Source organism: Penicillium crustosum (genome assembly GCF_028827405.1).
Source record: "Penicillium crustosum strain IBT 35664 chromosome Unknown utg000002l_segment0_segment0, whole genome shotgun sequence".
Taxonomy (NCBI): Eukaryota; Fungi; Ascomycota; class Eurotiomycetes; order Eurotiales; family Aspergillaceae; genus Penicillium; species Penicillium crustosum.
The window spans coordinates 1,841,774-1,860,259 of NW_026623123.1; the positions used below are offsets into that span (position 1 = coordinate 1,841,774).

Genomic DNA, 18,486 nt, shown 5'->3' on the forward strand with positions numbered 1-18,486 from the left:
CTGAATCCTTTCTTCCTACATGCAATCTTAGCGCTTCCAATACAACTTTGAATTTTCTATGCGATTTCCTGCGGTGGCCACTAACATAATGGTGTCAGTATCAGGCCATGTTCTGGTACAGACGGTTGTGCCGTCTTCCGGAATCTCTTAAAAATGGGTTATTTAGGTTCAAAGGCCGGGTCCTTCAATGTACTCTGTCATCCTAAGATGGAGTCTTTTCCGAAATATTCGGAGATTTTCCGAAAGTGATGGGAACTATGGCCCAAAGTGGACAAGCTGACCCGATCAGGTCAATCAGATCAATCAGATAAGGCGGATCAAGTGGGGTCCATGTCTTTGTACATACAAGGGTGCTTGGTCCCTCTTGTGTTATACTTTGTAGAGTGCTTCTTGTAAGGTCTGACACTTTCAGACCATTGATCGTCTCTCTCATTGGCCTCGAGAATCGCTTAACATACATAGTACCATGGCCCCATACAAAAAAAAAAACAAGATTCTGATCATCGGTGAGATACCAAAACGGGGGTCAGCAATTAATTTTTTGACTTTTTTCGACTAGCTTATGTTTAGCTTGTTTCTCTAACCAATCTACTCTTGGTTTCTTTTTTCGGTTGGGAAATTTTCATTTACATCTCGTATTGTAGTTGCCGTATAAATCCAGTGAGCAAGAAACTGGTCTCCCCGAACCTGTACCTCCTTGCTGACTTCCAGACTTTTCTGTCGTGGATTCAGGCTCTTTTCGCTGTTCAAGGTCCTGCCTTTCAATCTTTAGAGTTGTGGTGCGGTCAATCAAGATTTATATCTGGTTTTTCATATCATGGCTGTGAGAAAGCGCTTCGTCAACCCATTTGCCCGCAGGACATCTGCCGAGGAGCAGCCGGCGACTGGTGTGGCCGACATGGAGGCTTCTGCGGACTCCAAAATTGCCCTGGAAAAATTGGGCGAGACCGATCGGGCCTCGTTGGATTCGGAAGTTGTTGACCAAAAAGCGCAGTCTGGTACTCAGAAAGCCCAGGCAAGCACCCAAGCCTGGACAAAGAACACATTAATCGCAGCTTATGTTCTGTGAGTTCCGTCTCTTCCAATCCATATGAAATTTCTGTAGCTAATAACCCAAAGTGTCTGGGTTGTCAACTTTCTAGAGTACTTCAGCTCTGGACTTCTCAGCTCCCTATCCCCGTATATCTATAGTGGGTTCGAGCTACACTCCTTGACAGGTCTTACCTCCGTCATCGCTTCATTGATCTCCGCTCTGGTCAAATTTCCCCTACGCGAAACTCATGGATATTTGGGGTCGGCCTCCGGCCTTTGGAGTCGGCGTCGGATTTCTGACTCTCGGACTGGTCATGATGGCCGCCTGCAAAAATGTACAAACATATTGTGCTGCTCAGGTTTTCTACCAGACTGGGTTCAGTATGATCGATTTCTCCATGACCATCTTCATTGCCGATACTACGGCTTTAAAGAACCGGGCGTTCTGGATTGCTTACGCCGCATCTCCCTATCTCATCACACCTTGGATCTACGGTTACGCTGCCGATCAAATCGTCGCCCCAGGCGGCATCGGGTATCGATGGGGCTTTGGTGTCTTTGCCATTATCATGCCCATTGTCAGTGCTCCGCTCTGGGGTCTGTGGTATTATACCCAGAAAAAAGCCGAAAAGATGAACTTGACGGAGAAGAAGAGCAGTGGACGAACTCTCTGGCAGTCCATCTTGTTTTACTGCATCGAGTTTGATGTTATTGGTCTGCTTATCATCGCCACGGGCTTTTCCCTCTTCCTGTTGTCGTTCAATCTATACTCTTATCAACCTGGAGAGTGGCATTCTCCCATGATTATCTGTTTCGTTGTCATCGGCTTTTGTTTGATTATCGCATTCACCTTTTGGGAGAGATACTTTGCGCCAGTGAAGTTCATGCCTTGGGAGCTAATCAAAAACCGGACCGTCTTCTTCACATTTTCCATGGTGGTATCCCTGTACCTGGCTTGGTATATCTGGGATAGCTACTTCTATTCTCTCTTGCAGGTGATGTTCAACCAAACCGTCACGGAAGCAACCTACATCTCCAATATTTACACCATGGGCTCATGCTTCTGGTGCCTTGTCTTCGGAGCCATCCTTCGCTACAACGGTCGTCTAAAATGGTGGGCTATTTGCTTCGGTGTTCCTCTTACCATTCTTGGGGTTGGCCTCATGATCAAGTTCCGCCAGCCCGATTCAAACATTGGATATATCGTGATGTGCCAGATCTTCGTTGCATTCGGTGGTGGTACCCTCGTCATCTGCGAGCAGATGACAGTCATGGCTGTTTCCGCTCAGAGAAATATCCCTGCTATCCTGGCCATCGAGGGTGTGGTTGCGAGTATTGGTAGCGCTCTCGGAGGTACTGTTGCTGTTGCTATGTGGACTGGAATTTTCCCCGTCAAGTTAAAGGCGCTCCTCCCGAGTTCTGCACAGGCAGACTTCGCTACCATTTACGGCTCCTTGGCTGTCCAGCTGTCCTACGCCAGAGGCACAGCTACTCGCGATGCTATTGACCATGCCTACGGTGAAACTCAGCGACTTATGCTCATTACAGCTACCTGTCTTTATCTTATAACTTGGTCTTCGTGCTTCTTTTGGAAGGATCTCAATGTGAAGAAGATGAAGCAGCAGGTGCATGGTGTTCACTTGTGAGCAGTGCATGCGCCATGTTAGTTGCATAAAGCGTGATATAGAGAGACATTCTATAGCGGGAATTTATTACCTACTTGAGCATATTTATGTAGCTAGATACCCCTGAGCTTTCTTCATATTCCTGTATTAGAGATATTATAATAAGAACTTTTGTGGATGTGTCTTTCCCGTTTTAGTGTTGTAGCTAGGAGACTGGAGGATAACGGTGAAAAGCATCCTACGTAGTTCCGGGGGACTTCTCAATATGCAACATGCGAAAGTTGGAGTATTATATAATGTAGATAGGTAGATATGTGATAGTTCTATGAATATGATGGTCAAAAATTTCCTACCTGGTGAAACCCTAGGCGACTGCTCAACAACATTTTCTGAAATCCGCATATCAATGATTATGGCGCAGTGGCTGGCCTTCTTGGGCTAGTCGCTGGTATTTCACTGCCTTTCGTAGCACCATGCCATTGCTTAGTTGATCAGTTTCCTGGCGGAAGATCTCCTGCCAGGGAGTACCACTCGGGACAACGGAGTATCCTTCCGTACCCAATGCTTTCCTTCGTTCTTTGATCTCATCATCGGTAATGAGTATATCAACCCGCCGTTTGCGCAAGTCAATGCGAAGTCTATCCCCATCTTTCAAAATAGCAAGATTGCCTCCAGCTGCGGCCTCGGGGCTAGCATTCAAAATAGAAGGTGACCCAGATGTTCCCGATTGTCTGCCATCGCCGATGCAGAACAGTCCATCAATACCCTCTTTCAAGAGTCGGCCTGGTGGATGCATGTTGACGACCTCTGCCGCTCCAGGATATCCGATTGGGCCAACACCACGCATAACAAGGATGGTCTTCTCGTCGATGTGTGGAGTGTTCTCCAGACGATGTTCGTAGTCTTCAGGGCCGTCAAATACCACAACAGATCCTTCAAATGCCTCTGGATCATCGGGGTTGGAGAGGTATCGCTTCCGGAATGCAGGCGAGATGACACAGGTCTTCATGATTGCAGAGTCGAAGAGATTGCCCTTCAGATGGGCGAATCCGGCATCTTTCATCAATGGGTCGTCGTATGGTTTAATGACACGCCGATCCCACGTATGCTTCCCACGGACATTCTCGGCAAGAGTTTTGCCATTGCAAGTGAGCGCATCGCCATTCAGCTTGCCCTGGTCTAATAATTCGGCCATAATAGCCGGCAGTCCTCCAGCGCGGTAATATTCTTCGCCGAGATATTCTCCCGAAGGCTGCATATTTAACAGCAGCGGGATGCTAGATCCGAGGGCATCCCAATCATCCATGGACACCTCTACGCCTGCGTGCTGCGCGATAGCGTTGATATGAATAGGAGCATTCGTGCTTCCGCCGATTGCGGCGTTTGCTACAATAGCATTCTCGAAGGCTTCACGTGTCATGATATCGCACGGCTTCCGGTCGGCCTCTACCATTTCCACGATCCGTTTGCCTGTTTCATAGGCGCATTGGGCTCTGTGGCGGTAGGCAGCCGGGATGGCGGCTGACCCGGGAAGTGCCATTCCTAAGGACTCTGCGAGGGCGTTCATCGTTGAGGCAGTTCCCATTGTATTGCAGTGACCGACTGATGGAGTTCTAGAGTTTGGGTTAGATTACGGGGTCATTTACAGGGGCTTTAGAAATTGCTTACCCGCGGGCGATGTAATCCATAAACTCATTTTCGTCAATGTCACCTGTGGCAAAAAGCTCTCGCCCATGCCACAATACAGTGCCTGCTCCGGTCAAAGCTCCTTTGGAGTAACCGTTAAGCATAGGTCCCACGTTCATGCAGATGGCAGGGATATTCTAAAAATATCAGCATGGATCTAGAAGTCTCCTAGGTATGGTACCCACCATCGTGGCTGCAGCCATCAAACAAGCCGGGGTTGTCTTATCACACCCGGTAAGCAATACAACACCATCAAGGAAATACCCCGTCAAGATCTCCACCAAGCCAAGATAAGCCAGATTACGATCAAGCGTCGCAGTAGGCCGTCTCGAGGTCTCTTGAATAGGATGTGTAGGGAACTCAAATGGAATACCTCCAGCAGTCCGGATACCCTCACGAACACGTTTGGAGAGCTCAATGTGATGGCGATTACACGGCGCAATATCTGAGCCCGTCTGAGCAATTCCAATCATCGGTTTACCAGACATAAGCTCTTCTTTGGTGATACCGTAGTTGAAATACCGCTCCATGTAGATAGCTGTCATGCCGGGATTGCTGCGGCAGTCGAACCATGAGGACGAGCGAAGTGTCCGTCCCGGTTGCTTGACAGGGACTTGGGCATTTTGTGCCTCGCTTGTGACTTTCATGCGCGTTTCGAGCTCCTGATTGCGTCGACGCAGGGCTTGCAACTCACTTAGACAGTCCTCGATGTTGATTGATTGGGGTTGGGCGTCATTGCTGCATGAACAGCCCTCACAGGACTTCTTATCGGAACACGCCATGGTGTTTAAGATGGACTATAGATTGGGATAGTGCGGGATAAAACGTTCCATGGATTTGAGGGGTGACAATAGATTATATATAGAGGGCTTCCCATTTGTGCTTTGAAAAATGCGGAGTGCATTCGGGAGACACTTTCCGAGCCATATTGCGTCGAATCATTGGAATCGTATAATTTGTTGAAATGCCCCGCGTGATCACGGAGATAAGCCGAGATTCCGCCCTTCGGGATGTGATGATCCGGATATTGGTTCCTGAAGATATATGACGTCGCGGATCTCGTTTAGGTGAACTCCAGAGTTTCTCTATTAATTCAATTTTCAATAATTTACCTGCGTCAAACTTATCAACAATGCAAGGTCGAAATCGCGTAAAGGCAGTGCTCGACAAGGGCGGCCTCGCCCTGGGAGTATGGCAGCTATTGCCCGGCAGCAACATGTCCCGTACTCTAGCACGAGCTGGATACGATTGGGTTTTGGTGGATTGTGAACATGGAAATATCGATGGTCAGAGATTTTGCTCTTATTTGGAGTAAATTCTAACATTCCTCGCAGACGCCGCAATGCACGAAGCTGTCCCCGCTATAACGTCATATGGAGTGAGCCCAATTGTTCGTGTACCTGATTTCCAATCTTGGATGATTAAACGTATGTCAAACACACCTTATATCACACCTTATATTGCTAGCCCACTCAACAATTTCTCATATTTTCCATAGGTGCCCTAGATGCAGGCGCACATGGAGTTCTAGCTCCTCTCGTGCGAACGGTGGAAGACACAAAGGCCTTCGTTGAGGCCTGCCGATTCCCACCAGAAGGGAAGCGAGGTTTCGGATCGCCTTTCCCGATGGACAGGTTTGGCAGGGATGTATCGGCCACCCAGTACTTGACTGAGGCCAATGCCAATCTTCTGCTTTCAGTTCAGATTGAGACGAGAGAGGCTTTTGACAATGTCGATTCCATCGCCGCCGTCGAAGGACTCGATTTGTTATTTGTCGGACCTTTTGACCTGGGTAATGGTATTGGCCACCCAGTGTTGGGTAGTAGCTTTGCTCCTGAATTAGAACAAGCCATTGAGAAGGTTCTAGATTCGGCGCACAAGGCAGGCAAGAAGGCTGGGATCTACTGTGCAAATGGAAAGCAGGCAAAGAAATATGCCGATTTGGGGTATGACTTGGTCAATGTTGTGACTGATGTTGGTGCTCTGACTAGCTCGCTCGCGAGTGAAATGGAAATTGTCACCCAGAAAGCAGGCAGGGCCGCCTCTGGGCCTTACGGTAGCTAGTGCAATATGCCATTGAAGCAAATCTCGTTCCATATGCAAATTTTGTTTGTCTAGCTATTGTTGATCGCGTAAATCATAAGGGTCCAGGGATGCATATCGTGAGGGTATGGTCATTCATACCAAAGAATTCCAGAACGAATGTGACTCTACATCAACCTGAAAGCCTTGCGCGATGGCCTCAAGGTCCAAATCCGATAGTTCCAAAGTCGTCAGGGAAGATCCAAATTCAAGTGCTCGATCCGCGACGCCAGATTCTCTAGTGACATTCATAGACTCATCCACGAGCATCTGCTCGCTGGGAAGGTTGTTCTGAGAGCTCCCAGGGCTTCCAGTGTGTATATTGTCATCTGTAACACTGATCCCTAAGTGAGCAATCAATTTCTCCAGGTTTTCTCTAGCCTTCTCTGCTGCAGAATAGAGCCGTGTGTGCTCAGCAATAATATTTCGGCAAAGAATTAGTGATTGGAACACAGTTGAGTTACTCCCTTTCTGTGCAACAATCCGTGCGTGGATTGTTGCACTGATATAGGTAGCGTAAGAGAGCATGTACGGCGCACTGTTCAAAGAGAAGTGCTGCGAGTAGTCATGCAGAATCTGAACAATTTGGTTCGCAGCCGCTGTACAAGCGTTCACTGACTCATGGGCAGTTGTTGAATTGATGACCCCGTCATGGCCAATTATTAGAGGACGGTGAACCAAAATGATAAGCACGTTGAACAGAGCTCTTATCTATGGTTAGCAGCCATCAAATAGCCTTGGTTTGTGCAAGGAACATACAAAAGGCAGGCAGACTGAGGCAGGAAAACCGCCTGGTCTGGGAATGACAAATAGTCAAGCTGAATTGGCAGATTTTGGCGCCAGATTCTCAGCTGTGATTTGATTTCCTCCGAGATATTTGCCCTGTGGACCAGGTTTGACTCTCGAGATTCCGAATAAATCTCACGAAGCACACGTTCCACGATTGTTGTTAACTCACATAAATTGGTGAGCAAAGAAACATTTAGTGACGGAATAACTCTTTGAGGCTCAGTAGTCATATATGTGATGCCCTGGAAAGGTTCAAGCTCGTCATAGTCATCCAGGAAGTCCAGTGACGCTCTCAAGTTGACACGGTTGAGAAGTGGAGGTCTCCCTTGGAAAAGACACTGGATCTTATCAATGACTATCAAAGAAGTCAGAGGTTATGCGGGGGACAATACCCAGTACAGGGGAGTGATAGCTCACAGTATGCTCCCCAGAGAACTCGCTTTCGAATTTCAAGCTCCTCGGCGGGGATGCTATCCACAGCAGGGAGCACATGCAGACCAAGATCAATGAACATATTGAATGCATTTCCAGCGTATAGCCATGACAGACTTCGTTCATCACATCTGGAAAAAAGCGCATTGGACATAATCAACAACGCCTGAAGGGTAGTGATTTCGCTTTTATCGAAGCAATCTCGCAAAAGCTGCGTGAAGCGTTGCCGGAACTTCCATCCTGCAGTCGTAATGTCATTTGGGTCGGAACGAAGCTCTGGTCGGTCACAGTGCTTTGACACTACGAAAAATATCGCATTCAACAACAATTTGGAAAAGTATGGTCCCTCACAGGCCATATCTCGCATGAAAGCCGGCCGATAAATTATCTGTGCAGTGTAAAGCTGACGACTCCAGTATATAGAGAGAAGATGCATGCCGATCTCGGGATCGATACCATCAAAGTCGAGTCTTCCAGCAGCAAGATTAAGTGGTTCTAGTTGTCCTATTATTTTCCAATTAGCACCGTAACCATATTTAGTGTTACATGAGATCCGACTTGCTCTGCCTCGCTGTCTGCGAAAAGAGAAAATGCCGCGTTCCCTCCTCGTTCCATTCACCGGGTCTATTTTGCTCATTGTTGTTCGGACTTGTATCATCATATACTGTACTCGTTGGGCCATGGTACAATGACGTGTTTCTGCGGTCGTTTTCCGGTACTTCTGGGTGTGATACACCTCTAGTTGAAGTGAAGGAAGAGTCATTCCGCGAGAGACCAATACCCGTCACTCTCGAGAATGACAATGGAGTACGTGGAGTGCTTTCCGATGTAATAGAATGCTCCGGTTCAGATTGAACCCTTCCAGCAGAAGTGGTGTTGTTGCCCCGGAGCTGGGCACATTTCTGTCGAAGGATTTCATTCTCCTGCTCTAATTCCGCAATGCGGTGGTTTGTTGGCCCAAAAGCAAAACATCAGTAAATTGAAATTTGATTGTAGTGCTCTCATTTGTACCTTGGCTTATTCTGGACTACGCCTAGCCGACAATCGATCCTCTTGGCTAGACAGTTCCCACACTGGGGCCTCTGGGCATCACACTTCAACTACTTGTTTAATCCGATAATGAGTTCAAACTCCGTATAGAGGTCCAAAAATACGCACCTTTTTCTCCCGACAATGTACACATGCTGCCGCCGAACGGCTCCTTCGAGCTGGCATTGTGCTTCGTGAGGTCCGGAAACTCTTGTTCCGAGATTTGCTTCACCTCCGGGCCTTCCAAAGGTTGTCCTTCGATGACGTCAGCCACAGCATCAATGCTGTGGCCTTGTTTATCAGGCAGTACGAAACATTGATGGATATTATAGTTATCAATGTTAGGGCACAGTCGACCTCCGCCCTCGAGTAGCGGTATTAGCTATAGAGCATATATAAAGACTAAATAAATAACATGTGGAAATAATGCTTTCAAGGTTAGCGCTTAAATTATTAACAATCATAAAGCCGCTATCAAGAATTCTTAGCCATGCTAACTGAAAGGTGAACAAAAAGGATTTGCAAGCGCCGCGCTCAATGCGAACCATAACTCCAATAAATGCACCGGATCCATGAACTTCAAGCAAACATCTGAAGGCAAGGGCCGAATAGCAAGGTCGGCGTAGGCCTCAGGCCACGGCGTCGAACTCCTGCCAATGAAAGGCAATTCTGTGCCGATCAAGAACATCAGACCTGCACCATAACCCCACCAAAGGGCATTCAATTCCCACCCCTAGACGTAGCCGCATCCCCAGTAACACCGTCAGGCCCATCAACCGCCCCACCAGTCGCAGCAACTACGCGATCAACCTCGCCGCGACACTCGGGCATAGCGCTGCGCATCTCGCGGGCTAGCACATCGCGGAAGCTCGCAAAGGCCTCACGCTTCCCGCGCAGGTCCTGATTCCCACGCTGCACAAGCTCGACGAACTCTCGCGTGTAGATGTCCGGGTTGCGCGCCGAGTCGACGTAGTCGATTATCTCCGGTGGGAGCTGGATACTGGCGAGGGAGGGGTTGGAGGGGTCTGTGTTTGTATCCGGTTGGTTTTCTTGTGTTGGTGGGAGTTGGGTATGCGTTGACAGAGTCGAGAGGGCAAGGGTTAGGTTTTTGCTAGAGTGAATTAGTTTTGGGTGGTGTATAGGGTTGGGGTTCAGTTGTGTTGGTTGTCGGGGAGTATTTTGCTATGACGGAGCACATTTATGGGCATAGGGAAATAGATGGAGCATAGTATTCCATTGCAGATGACTTACATCTTTCGCACAAGCTCCTGCTGTGTCTCTGGACCCAGATAGCCGTGGACAGCAGACTGGATCTCAAATAACTGCTGGATCACCTCTTTGAGGTCGTCTGCGTAACGAATTAGCAATTGTACTCTCAGGGCTCCTTACTGTTCGTAACTCACCATCGACCGTTTTCAAAGTGACTGGTGCCATGATCTAATATATTGAAAGAGGTGTCCGCCTATCAGTTAAAACTGAGGGTTCTCTTGCTCTTGCGGGGAGAAACAAAGGCGGTGTGGAGATGGGATCGAAGTATACAACCTTTCTTATACTAAGGTTGAGATCGAGTGCGTTCTTAGCTACGATTACAGAAAATAACGTTAGTAAGTTTAGAGTTGTTGTTTCCAAGAAAAACTTGTGTAATGTCCAATATGTCACTGTTTATATATGCATAGCTCGTGGGAACCAATGTCATTCCCCGAGTTGCGCCCGCGCGGCGAACATAGCGCTGAAACCGCATCATGTGAAACAAACAAGGCTTGTATCCTATACTCTACACTTCCCGCGTCCTCAAGCTAGAAAATTTTGGGACCTTAATCTCTGTCTCCATTTCAAGTCCGGACAAGCTTGGGAAACGCTGGCTGAATTTGGCTTCCCAGTCCTCTCCAGGGCTTGCCGGAGTCTCTTCGGAGGAACCATGACCATGACCAGTACCTGGTCGCGAGGTGGTTGGGCCAACGCGCAAATTCTTGGGCTTGGGTGGTGCAGCTGGTCGAGTTGTGGGACGTTGCGTGGATGGGTAACTGGTAGGGGCGACAGATTGTGGGACACCCGCAGAGATCTTGGGGCCGTCGAGGCGATCCGGGACTGTCATTGAACCCTCACGAGGAGTGTAAGTCGGGCCAGATGTTTTAGATGTGGACAGCTGGTTGGAGGTGGTGGGCCTGGCCTCACTCTGCTTTGCCTGCAAAGAAGAGGAAGTCTCCGTGAACCGTCCATACCCAGTGGCAGTCTTTGGAACGGTCGGTTTTTCAGACTCTCGAAACAGCGATTGTACCTTATTCTGAATGGTGCGTGAGCGTGCACCATCGCCTATCGCTCTTCCACCCGCGTCGCCCGTTTCGGCAACCCGGCGGCGGTACTCAGCTGCGGCATTGGCAACTCGTTTCTCCTCTTGGGAGAGTCGGCGGCGTTCCAGCTCCCGACGCATTTCCGGTGATATGTCGTCCCGGTCGGCGTCTTCCAAGGCAATCTCGTCATTTGGCGAAAGACTTTCGTCGGCCGAATCCGACATCCCAATCAGACCCTGTCGAGGTACATCCTCTGCCGATGGCGACGATGATTTTTCTTGATTGCCCGCCTCGAATCGCCGGAATGCATCGCCAAATCGACCGGCAAATATGTTCTTGCCTCCTGAAAGCGACAAAGTAGACAGACTACCGCGCTTGTTGTGTTTGTAGCTACCACTAGAGCGTTTTTCGCGCTTCCGATTGCTCTCTTCTTCTTCCATCGCGCGTAGGTAATCGACGTCAGAGGAAATAGTCCGATCAGACTCACGATCCACCTCGGTACGAACTGAGCGTAGTGGCGCGCCGCCGTCATATTGCTGGCGGGACATATCCAACGAAGACCGTGGACTCTCAGAGTCACGCGGCAGGTCATATCTCACTCCCGCCTGAACTGACATCGGTCGAGCTTTTCCAAGAGCGGATTTAGAGCGTCCCACGGGTTCATTTGCCTCTAATGTTGAAGGCCGTCTCAAGGTTTCCATCGAGGGGCGCGCAGAATTAGACTGGCTGGAAATACGGTCAGATGGCAACCGAGAGCTTCCTTCCACATTCAAACTCGACATCGGGGGGATGGCGCTTTTTGCGGGCGTGTCACTCTTTGTTGCTCCTCAGTTGTGAATGGCTCGCTGGAAGATCGGTGTTCATTATCGGACGAAGGGAATCGATAGATTGGGCGAGTAAGGATATTTGGCTCCGGCAAACGAGGTGTTTGGATAGGTGAGGTCATGGTACCCGTCGACACCATTGTGGGCCGCTGAGGAGTTGGCTGGTACAAGGGAACAGCCTGCGGGGCGGGGGCTTCACGCAAATTAGGTGTTCGGGCAGGAGAAGTTTGGGATGTTCGCTTATAGACTGGCTTCGGCGCACGTTCGGGCGAGACACGTCTGGCAAAAGCATCATCGGCTAGGGCGTTGGTGAGTCTTCGAGATAGATCCTCGTCCTCAGGCTTAGATTCAACTGTTGGCTCGAATTCAAACTTGTCCCCTTTTTCATGCAAAATGTCAAACTGGTCTAGGGAGGGGAACCGTTTTGACATTTCCTCTGCCGTCTTCTTTCGGGCTGCGCTCCCATCCAGGGCTGCAAACGGATCGTTTGACGAAGCTTCAGCAGCGGCCCGATATGGTGAAGGACTCGGTCTGTCGGAGCTAGGGTGGGACGATGGGGATTTCCCAGGTCGACCACGCCGCATAGGCGCAATCTCTGGGATTATCTCGGTCTCCTGCATTGGAGGCGAAAATACCGCGCCTACCGCAGGAGCTTCCGTGGGTGTAGGCGGTAGCTCTTGATACTTGCGTGCTTCCGAAACAGAGCGGTTGGAATAGATCTAAGCGACAGTCAGTGTTAAGTTTTCACTAGAAGAAGTGTGGGTAACATACGTCTTTGATAGGAACTTCCTTTCCTTGCATTTTGCACACCTCGCGCACGACCTCGTATATGTTGGGACGATTGCGGGGGTCTTCCTTCAACATTGAGCCTGTTCGGAGTTGTCAGCCATCAGTGATCAATTATAGGCCAAAGGAATCTTCCAAACTTACCAATGAACAGCTTCAGCCGACTCGAAAATGAAGGGTAGGAAGGGTATTTGAAGGTCGCGTTGAGAATAGCCATCTGACCGACCTCTTCAAAGGGGGTTGTATAGTAGCATAATTTGTACAAAAACACACCAAGTGCCCAAATATCACTCTTTTCGTCAATCGGTTGCTTCCGATAGACATCAATCATCTCCGGGCTTCGGTACTGTAGTGTCGTATGCCGTTGCACATCATCTTCAATCAAGCGACCCTCAGCAGCAGAAGTAGCAGCAGGACGAGGGGGTGCGGATGATCCAAAATCACACAGTTTGTAGGTGGCAGAACTCCCCTTGCCCGAGATCAAAACGTTCTCAACTTTCAGATCACGATGGAGGAGGGGCGGTTTGAGATAATGCATACACGCAACACCTTCAGCAACATCGGAGAAGATTTTGACAATCTCCGGCTCTGTCAACCGGTGTTGAAGCCGGGTGTTCATGAAGTCGATAAGACCACCACCTGCGCAGTACTCCATGACCAGGAACACCTCATATCCACCTCCGCGCAGCTGTGAAGCATGCGAATCAATATACTTCACAATGTGCCGGTGACCCTTGAGCTTCTTCATAGTTTCCACCTCGGTGCGCATGTTGGCAAGGGCCGCCTTGTCAGGCACAGCCACCCGCTTCAGCACTGCGGTTTCGGACCCATTGACTGGCTGAGGCAATCGCACCACGTAGACATGAGCAAAACCGCCTTCGGAGAGGTATTTCTCCACCACTACGCGATGGCTGCCGACTTGAATCTTAGTGCCTGGAAGCAAGGTCCCCGCAGGTGCTGTCGCTGCGGCGACGGGATTGTAGACGGGGAATTGACGTGACGTCGCGGGATGACCGTGGTGGGATTGTGAGGACATGGTGCCGGGATGCCCTTCAAGGGCAGGTCGTAAATCGGTTCTCGGTGGCTAGCGACGCGGCATAGAGAGTGAGACGGGGACTGGGGGGTGTCAAGGTTGGCGGAGACAGGTGCCTGGGAGGGGGGGACTAAAAGGACAAGTTGGCGGGGAGGCGGAGACACGGGGTAGTACCTGACTACCAGGCTATTACAAGGGGGAAAGGAGAAGATGTGAAGCTGAGGTGAGATAGAAAGAAAACGATCAACACTCCAATGGAGAGAAGGAGGGTATTGGAATCTCAAGTGGAAAGCCACCCAATCACTGGCTGCAGATCACGTTCTGCCGAGTCTTGTTCCTCACCATCGGGGTTCTCTTTCACATTCACTTCTCCTAAACTACTTTCACTACGGTGTCCCACTGCCAGGCTAATATCCAGTGTTCAGCATAGCCTAAGTGGGCCAGGATGGCTACAAGTGTCTCTCATGAGGCCCTATGTCCTCTTGTCCCTGGTCATGGTCCCGCACCTCATGCCGCGATCATGGGACATCTTAGGACATCTATATCGTACGGCACGCTCACCACACCTGTGGATAGTGACCATGAGATATAGTTGCCCACCTCTCTTTATTTCTTTTTTCTGAGTCATGAGCCCTTCCTCAACCTCGGACTCGAATTTTACCACACACTCCACACTATGCTGTGAAGAAGCCTCGGTGGCTACAACCTCCAACTTGAATATCTTGGACCCACTACGTCCAAACTATCTTCCCCAACCGCTTGACCGCAAGATTAAAAAGTGTTTTCTAGCGCTCCGCCGCCCCCAGCGTTATATGCTCCGAGCCAAACCACCGGAGGACATACTAAGACCAAATGTTCTTTACGCTGGTCTGCAGCTCGAGGTACACAGGGCTATGAAATTACGCATCAACAGCAATCGCTTGTGTAAGCTATATGACAGCCGCGTGTTTGGACTCTTCACAAAACAATGCGAACATCCGAAGCACCCCGGGCTCCTTATAATGTCCCGGCTGGGTAGAGGCTCAAGTGGTCCGAACGCGAATACGGGCCGCTTTTAGCCACAGAGTATGGAAATATGGAAATAACTGTAAAATCGACGCAGAATTTATGTATTAATATACATACATGCAGCATGCCAGATACTATATAGATACTATATAGATACTATATATTTTTGACCTAACTTTTCCAGCTCGAACTAGTTTTTTTTCACTCCTATTTCCCTCATACTCCATCTCTCTCAACATTGTAATGCAAGAAAGCGGAGAGATGGTCGGAAGAATGATATTCCAGATATGACATAAGCAAGCACTTTCTCAAAAGGGTAAAATCAAAACAAAACAGCCGTACTTTTGCCATATCGACAGGACTCTGAGCATTGATGCCTTTGCAGGTTGAAAATCTATATTAAAAGACCTATGTTTGAGAACAAACACTTGAATAGTCATAGCTTTAAACAATTCCATTGCTTGAGAAAAGTTCACTGTAACTAATTGTTCTTGTAATTCCATCCCTTGAGGTTATTTCTTAAATAGGTCACATAGCCCTACGTAGAATCGCGTGGCCTCCGAGGAATTCAACATAATTCGGATAATATACGGGGAGCCGCATCAAGAACTAGTAAAGAGAACCTTGGAACTCTCTCGTTCGTTTGCTCGTTCGCATTATCAATTTTTGTTTTTTGATGTGATGGCCACGTCGAGTGATGCAGGAAGCGTTGGCGCCGATCCTTAGCTCCCACACTTCCTTTCCAAACAAACCCCCCCAAAGTCAGACTCAGGTTCTCCCGCGCTTTCAACCTTTTTTTTTCTCTGCTTTGCGATTTGGATTTTGTTTGGATTTTTGATCTTTGTTGTGTCTTTTTTTTTCTTGGATTTGGCATCTAAGTACCCTCCATAGCACTGAGTGCCCGAGGCCTCAGTGCAACACTTGTCAGACTAATATGACCTGGCAGTTGACTCTCAACCGCGAGAACTTGTCCATCTAGGATTGATCCGGCCGATCAACCCAGGTTGTAGTTATTCGTTCGACCGACGCTACGCTTCGCTGCACTGCGGCGCATATATATTAACCCTATTGTCGCTCCGGGCTGATCCAACATGGACGATCCGCCGCCACCACCACCGCCGCCTCATGGCGAAAATCCCCATACGACTGAAGGCGAATATCGCAAATCTTCGGACCTGCCAGATGGCAACTACGACATCTTTATCATCCCACCTCACTCCGCTGGCTCGGGCTTCCTTTACCTTCCGTCGCTGCAGTGCAACCGAAACAGTTTCCTAGCAGGTGTCGCGAGCACACTGCTCGCATGTTTCGTGTGGTCGTACATCTCCCCGATTGTGAAGGCATGGTATATAGCCACGGTCGCTAGCGGCAGTGGTACGGGCATGGCAGTACTTGCGATCGGGGTGGGTGTCGTTGGATGGCTTTTTGGCTCCATCCAGTCTGCCAGCTCGGGAGACAATAAAGGCAATGGCGGTGCTCGAGGTGGGCGGTTCGGATTTGGTGGCTTTGGTGGTGGTTCTGCGGGCCCAGGCGGTCCTGGAGGCCCGGGTGGCCCTAGGAACGCCGGTCGAAACACCAACCAACAGTCATCGGGGGAAATTATAGCGGCAATGGGGCGGGTCAGCAAGGACAACGGGGAGGAAACTTTGGTGGAGGACAAACCCACGGCAACCAATATTCCGGTAATCAACATGGCTCTGGTCCTCCTCCAAATTCTGATAATAACAAACGTGAAAAGGAGGAGGCTGAAAAGCGAGCTAAGGAGGAACGAGCGAAAGAGGAACGAGCGAAGGAAGAACGGGCTAAGGAAGAGCGGGCTAGGGAAGAGCGAGCTAGGGAAGAGCGAGCTAAGGAAGAGCGAGCTAAGGAGCAGCGCGCTAAGGAACAGCGTGCTAGGGAGGAGCGTGCTAGGGAGGAGCGTGCTCGGGAGGAACGTGCTAGGGAGGAACGCATCAGAGAAGAACGAGCAAAGCAAGAGCGAGCTAGAGAGGAACGTGCTAAGGAGGAGCGTGCCAGAGAAGAACGCATCAAGGAGGAGCGTGCCAGAGAGGAGCGGGCTAAGGAACGAGCCAGGGAAGAAGCCGAACGAGAGCGAGCAAAAGAAGAAACGAGGCGCAAAGAGGAGCTACGCCGAAAGATGGAGGAGTTCAAGCGCAAGCGTGATGCAGAGGCTAAAGAAAAGGAGAAAAAACGCGAGCGTGAAGCAATGGAGAAGGAATTACAGGAACGGCGCGAGCAGCTCGAAAAGGAAATGGCTGCTGCGAGAGTCGCTGCGGAGAAGGAGGCACGCGAACGACTGGAGAAGGAAGCCGCAGAGGCCCGCGAGAGACAGGCAAAGGCCGAAGCCGAGGCAAAGGCCAAACTCGCAAAGTTGGAAGCAGAAGCCAAAGAGAAGGCTGCTAAAGAAGCCGCTGAAAAAGAAGCTGCTGCAAAGGCCGCCGCCCAAAAAGAAGCTATGGCCAGATTTGCGGCGCTCAAGGAAGCAGCAAGCAAGAAATACGCCGAGAAGAAGGCGCAAGATGCAAAGAAAGAGGCTGCTGCCAAATCACCGCCGCCGAAGCCAGCTAGTACTAGCAATCTGCCTCGCACGCCTTCTCCCAAAAAGCCAGCCCCTCCAGCCGCCAAAACTGCCAACGATGACGATGCGTACTCGTTTCGCCCTTACGACCGACCACGGCGGCCATACGCGGCCGGCACATCAGTATACTCCGAGTCTTCATATGCACCTTCTCACTCGACTGCGCGTACAACACCTCCCCCTCACATCGCAGTACATATTCCACAAAGGATCCAGATAAGATCGTGATCCAAGGTGTATACGCATTCAACAATGCCTTTATGAAGACACCAGTGGCGCAACTTGTCTCGGGCCAAGGCATGATCACCGATGGGCTGGTGCTGCGCATCACAACCGAAGGTTTATTCATCGACGATGACCTACGCGGCATCGGCCAGCGTGAGTGGGACGTCAAGGCATGGACCCTCAAGCTAGCGGAGGTTTGGTGTCCACAAGTGAACACTGCATCCGCCAAAACTGCGTCCAGCAACCCTTTCTCTTTCCGTCGTGGGAACAACGTCCCCACCAACGAAGAATCAGAGGCCTTTCTTGGTAACTTGCTTAAGGTATGCAAGAATACTTGCCGCCTGGCTTCGCCCAGTGCGTGCTTTGCGCGCAGCGCTACTGCCAGTCATGATGGTGGCCCCGTTCACCCGCCCCAGACGGAATTTCGTGGGTTACACATTCTCCGCGCCAGTGTTCGTGACCAAGAAGGCAAAAAGTATGTCTTTGTATTGCAGGATACTGAGGCCTGGAAGGTCGCCATCGGTCTCCAGCGGCTCCGGGCTGGTGCTCTGGTTCGCGCGCTGGGTGTCTCCGCTCTGCCAGTCCCTGAATGCAAAACCATGCTCAGTGCTCTCGGTTATGTTTGATTGAAGACTTGTTATGCCAGCGTTCTGTTACCTTTCTTGCATCTTCTTTATTCGCCATTTATCTTCATATGCCCTTCTTGTGTCTGATTCGACTCGAACGTCATCACTCATTAGCGGTGGAGTTTGCTTTATGCTCTTCTGTCCGGTACATTCATTCGCTATTCTTGTCTTGTTTGCGCCATATTTTTTGAGATTCCCCTAGTTTATTTGTTTCATATTAATTAGTACATTTGTTCAGCATGTTGAGGAGAAGTACATATCACAGAACATTACGATTGCTTATATTGTTTATCATGATTACATAGCATGACCAACCCTTCTATATGACAGGTGCGCAATGAGAGCTATCTTCCTCCACTTTGTAGGGGTAAATGAATGAAGCAGAGATAGTATATTTGGATATCACCGCAATATATCCTGAGAGATATTTCTGATAAAGA

The 18,486-nt window shown here is 49.7% G+C and overlaps 7 protein-coding genes across 7 annotated transcripts; 3 read left to right on the plus strand and 4 right to left on the minus strand.

Annotated features, from left to right (window-relative positions):
• Positions 1-817: 817 nt before the first annotated feature.
• Positions 818-2,678, plus strand: N7487_004234 (uncharacterized protein; the record flags this gene model as incomplete). Its single annotated transcript, XM_056871981.1, has 3 exons — positions 818-1,065; positions 1,120-1,255; positions 1,392-2,678. The coding sequence occupies 3 exons, from the start codon at positions 818-820 to the stop codon at positions 2,676-2,678; spliced, it is 1,671 nt and encodes a 556-aa protein (XP_056729701.1).
• Positions 2,679-3,060: 382 nt separating this feature from the next.
• Positions 3,061-5,125, minus strand: N7487_004235 (IlvD/Edd family dehydratase; the record flags this gene model as incomplete). Its single annotated transcript, XM_056871982.1, has 3 exons — positions 3,061-4,270; positions 4,326-4,480; positions 4,529-5,125. The coding sequence occupies 3 exons, from the start codon at positions 5,123-5,125 to the stop codon at positions 3,061-3,063; spliced, it is 1,962 nt and encodes a 653-aa protein (XP_056729702.1).
• Positions 5,126-5,475: 350 nt separating this feature from the next.
• N7487_004236 (HpcH/HpaI aldolase family protein) lies at positions 5,476-6,407 on the plus strand (the record flags this gene model as incomplete). Its single annotated transcript, XM_056871983.1, has 3 exons — positions 5,476-5,629; positions 5,678-5,770; positions 5,842-6,407. The coding sequence occupies 3 exons, from the start codon at positions 5,476-5,478 to the stop codon at positions 6,405-6,407; spliced, it is 813 nt and encodes a 270-aa protein (XP_056729703.1).
• Positions 6,408-6,521: 114 nt separating this feature from the next.
• Positions 6,522-9,057, minus strand: N7487_004237 (fungal specific transcription factor domain-containing protein; the record flags this gene model as incomplete). Its single annotated transcript, XM_056871984.1, has 4 exons — positions 6,522-7,131; positions 7,185-7,569; positions 7,632-8,150; positions 8,805-9,057. Coding segments are annotated over 4 exons (1,767 nt in total), but the record flags the coding sequence as incomplete, so codon positions are not given.
• Positions 9,058-9,395: 338 nt separating this feature from the next.
• nut2 (mediator complex subunit NUT2) lies at positions 9,396-10,109 on the minus strand (the record flags this gene model as incomplete). Its single annotated transcript, XM_056871985.1, has 3 exons — positions 9,396-9,786; positions 9,927-10,023; positions 10,079-10,109. 3 exons carry the CDS (start codon positions 10,107-10,109, stop codon positions 9,396-9,398), a joined length of 519 nt encoding a protein of 172 aa, XP_056729705.1.
• A 340-nt stretch (positions 10,110-10,449) lies between these two features.
• N7487_004239 (putative serine/threonine protein kinase) lies at positions 10,450-13,612 on the minus strand (the record flags this gene model as incomplete). The annotated part of the gene is made up of 4 exons (XM_056871986.1): positions 10,450-11,688; positions 11,742-12,509; positions 12,562-12,659; positions 12,721-13,612. 4 exons carry the CDS (start codon positions 13,610-13,612, stop codon positions 10,450-10,452), a joined length of 2,997 nt encoding a protein of 998 aa, XP_056729706.1.
• A 2,096-nt stretch (positions 13,613-15,708) lies between these two features.
• On the plus strand, positions 15,709-18,046 carry N7487_004240 (uncharacterized protein; the record flags this gene model as incomplete). The annotated part of the gene is given in 3 exon segments (XM_056871987.1): positions 15,709-16,299; positions 16,356-17,387; positions 17,405-18,046. The coding sequence occupies 3 exon segments, from the start codon at positions 15,709-15,711 to the stop codon at positions 18,044-18,046; spliced, it is 2,265 nt and encodes a 754-aa protein (XP_056729707.1).
• Between the last annotated feature and the right edge of the window lie 440 nt (positions 18,047-18,486).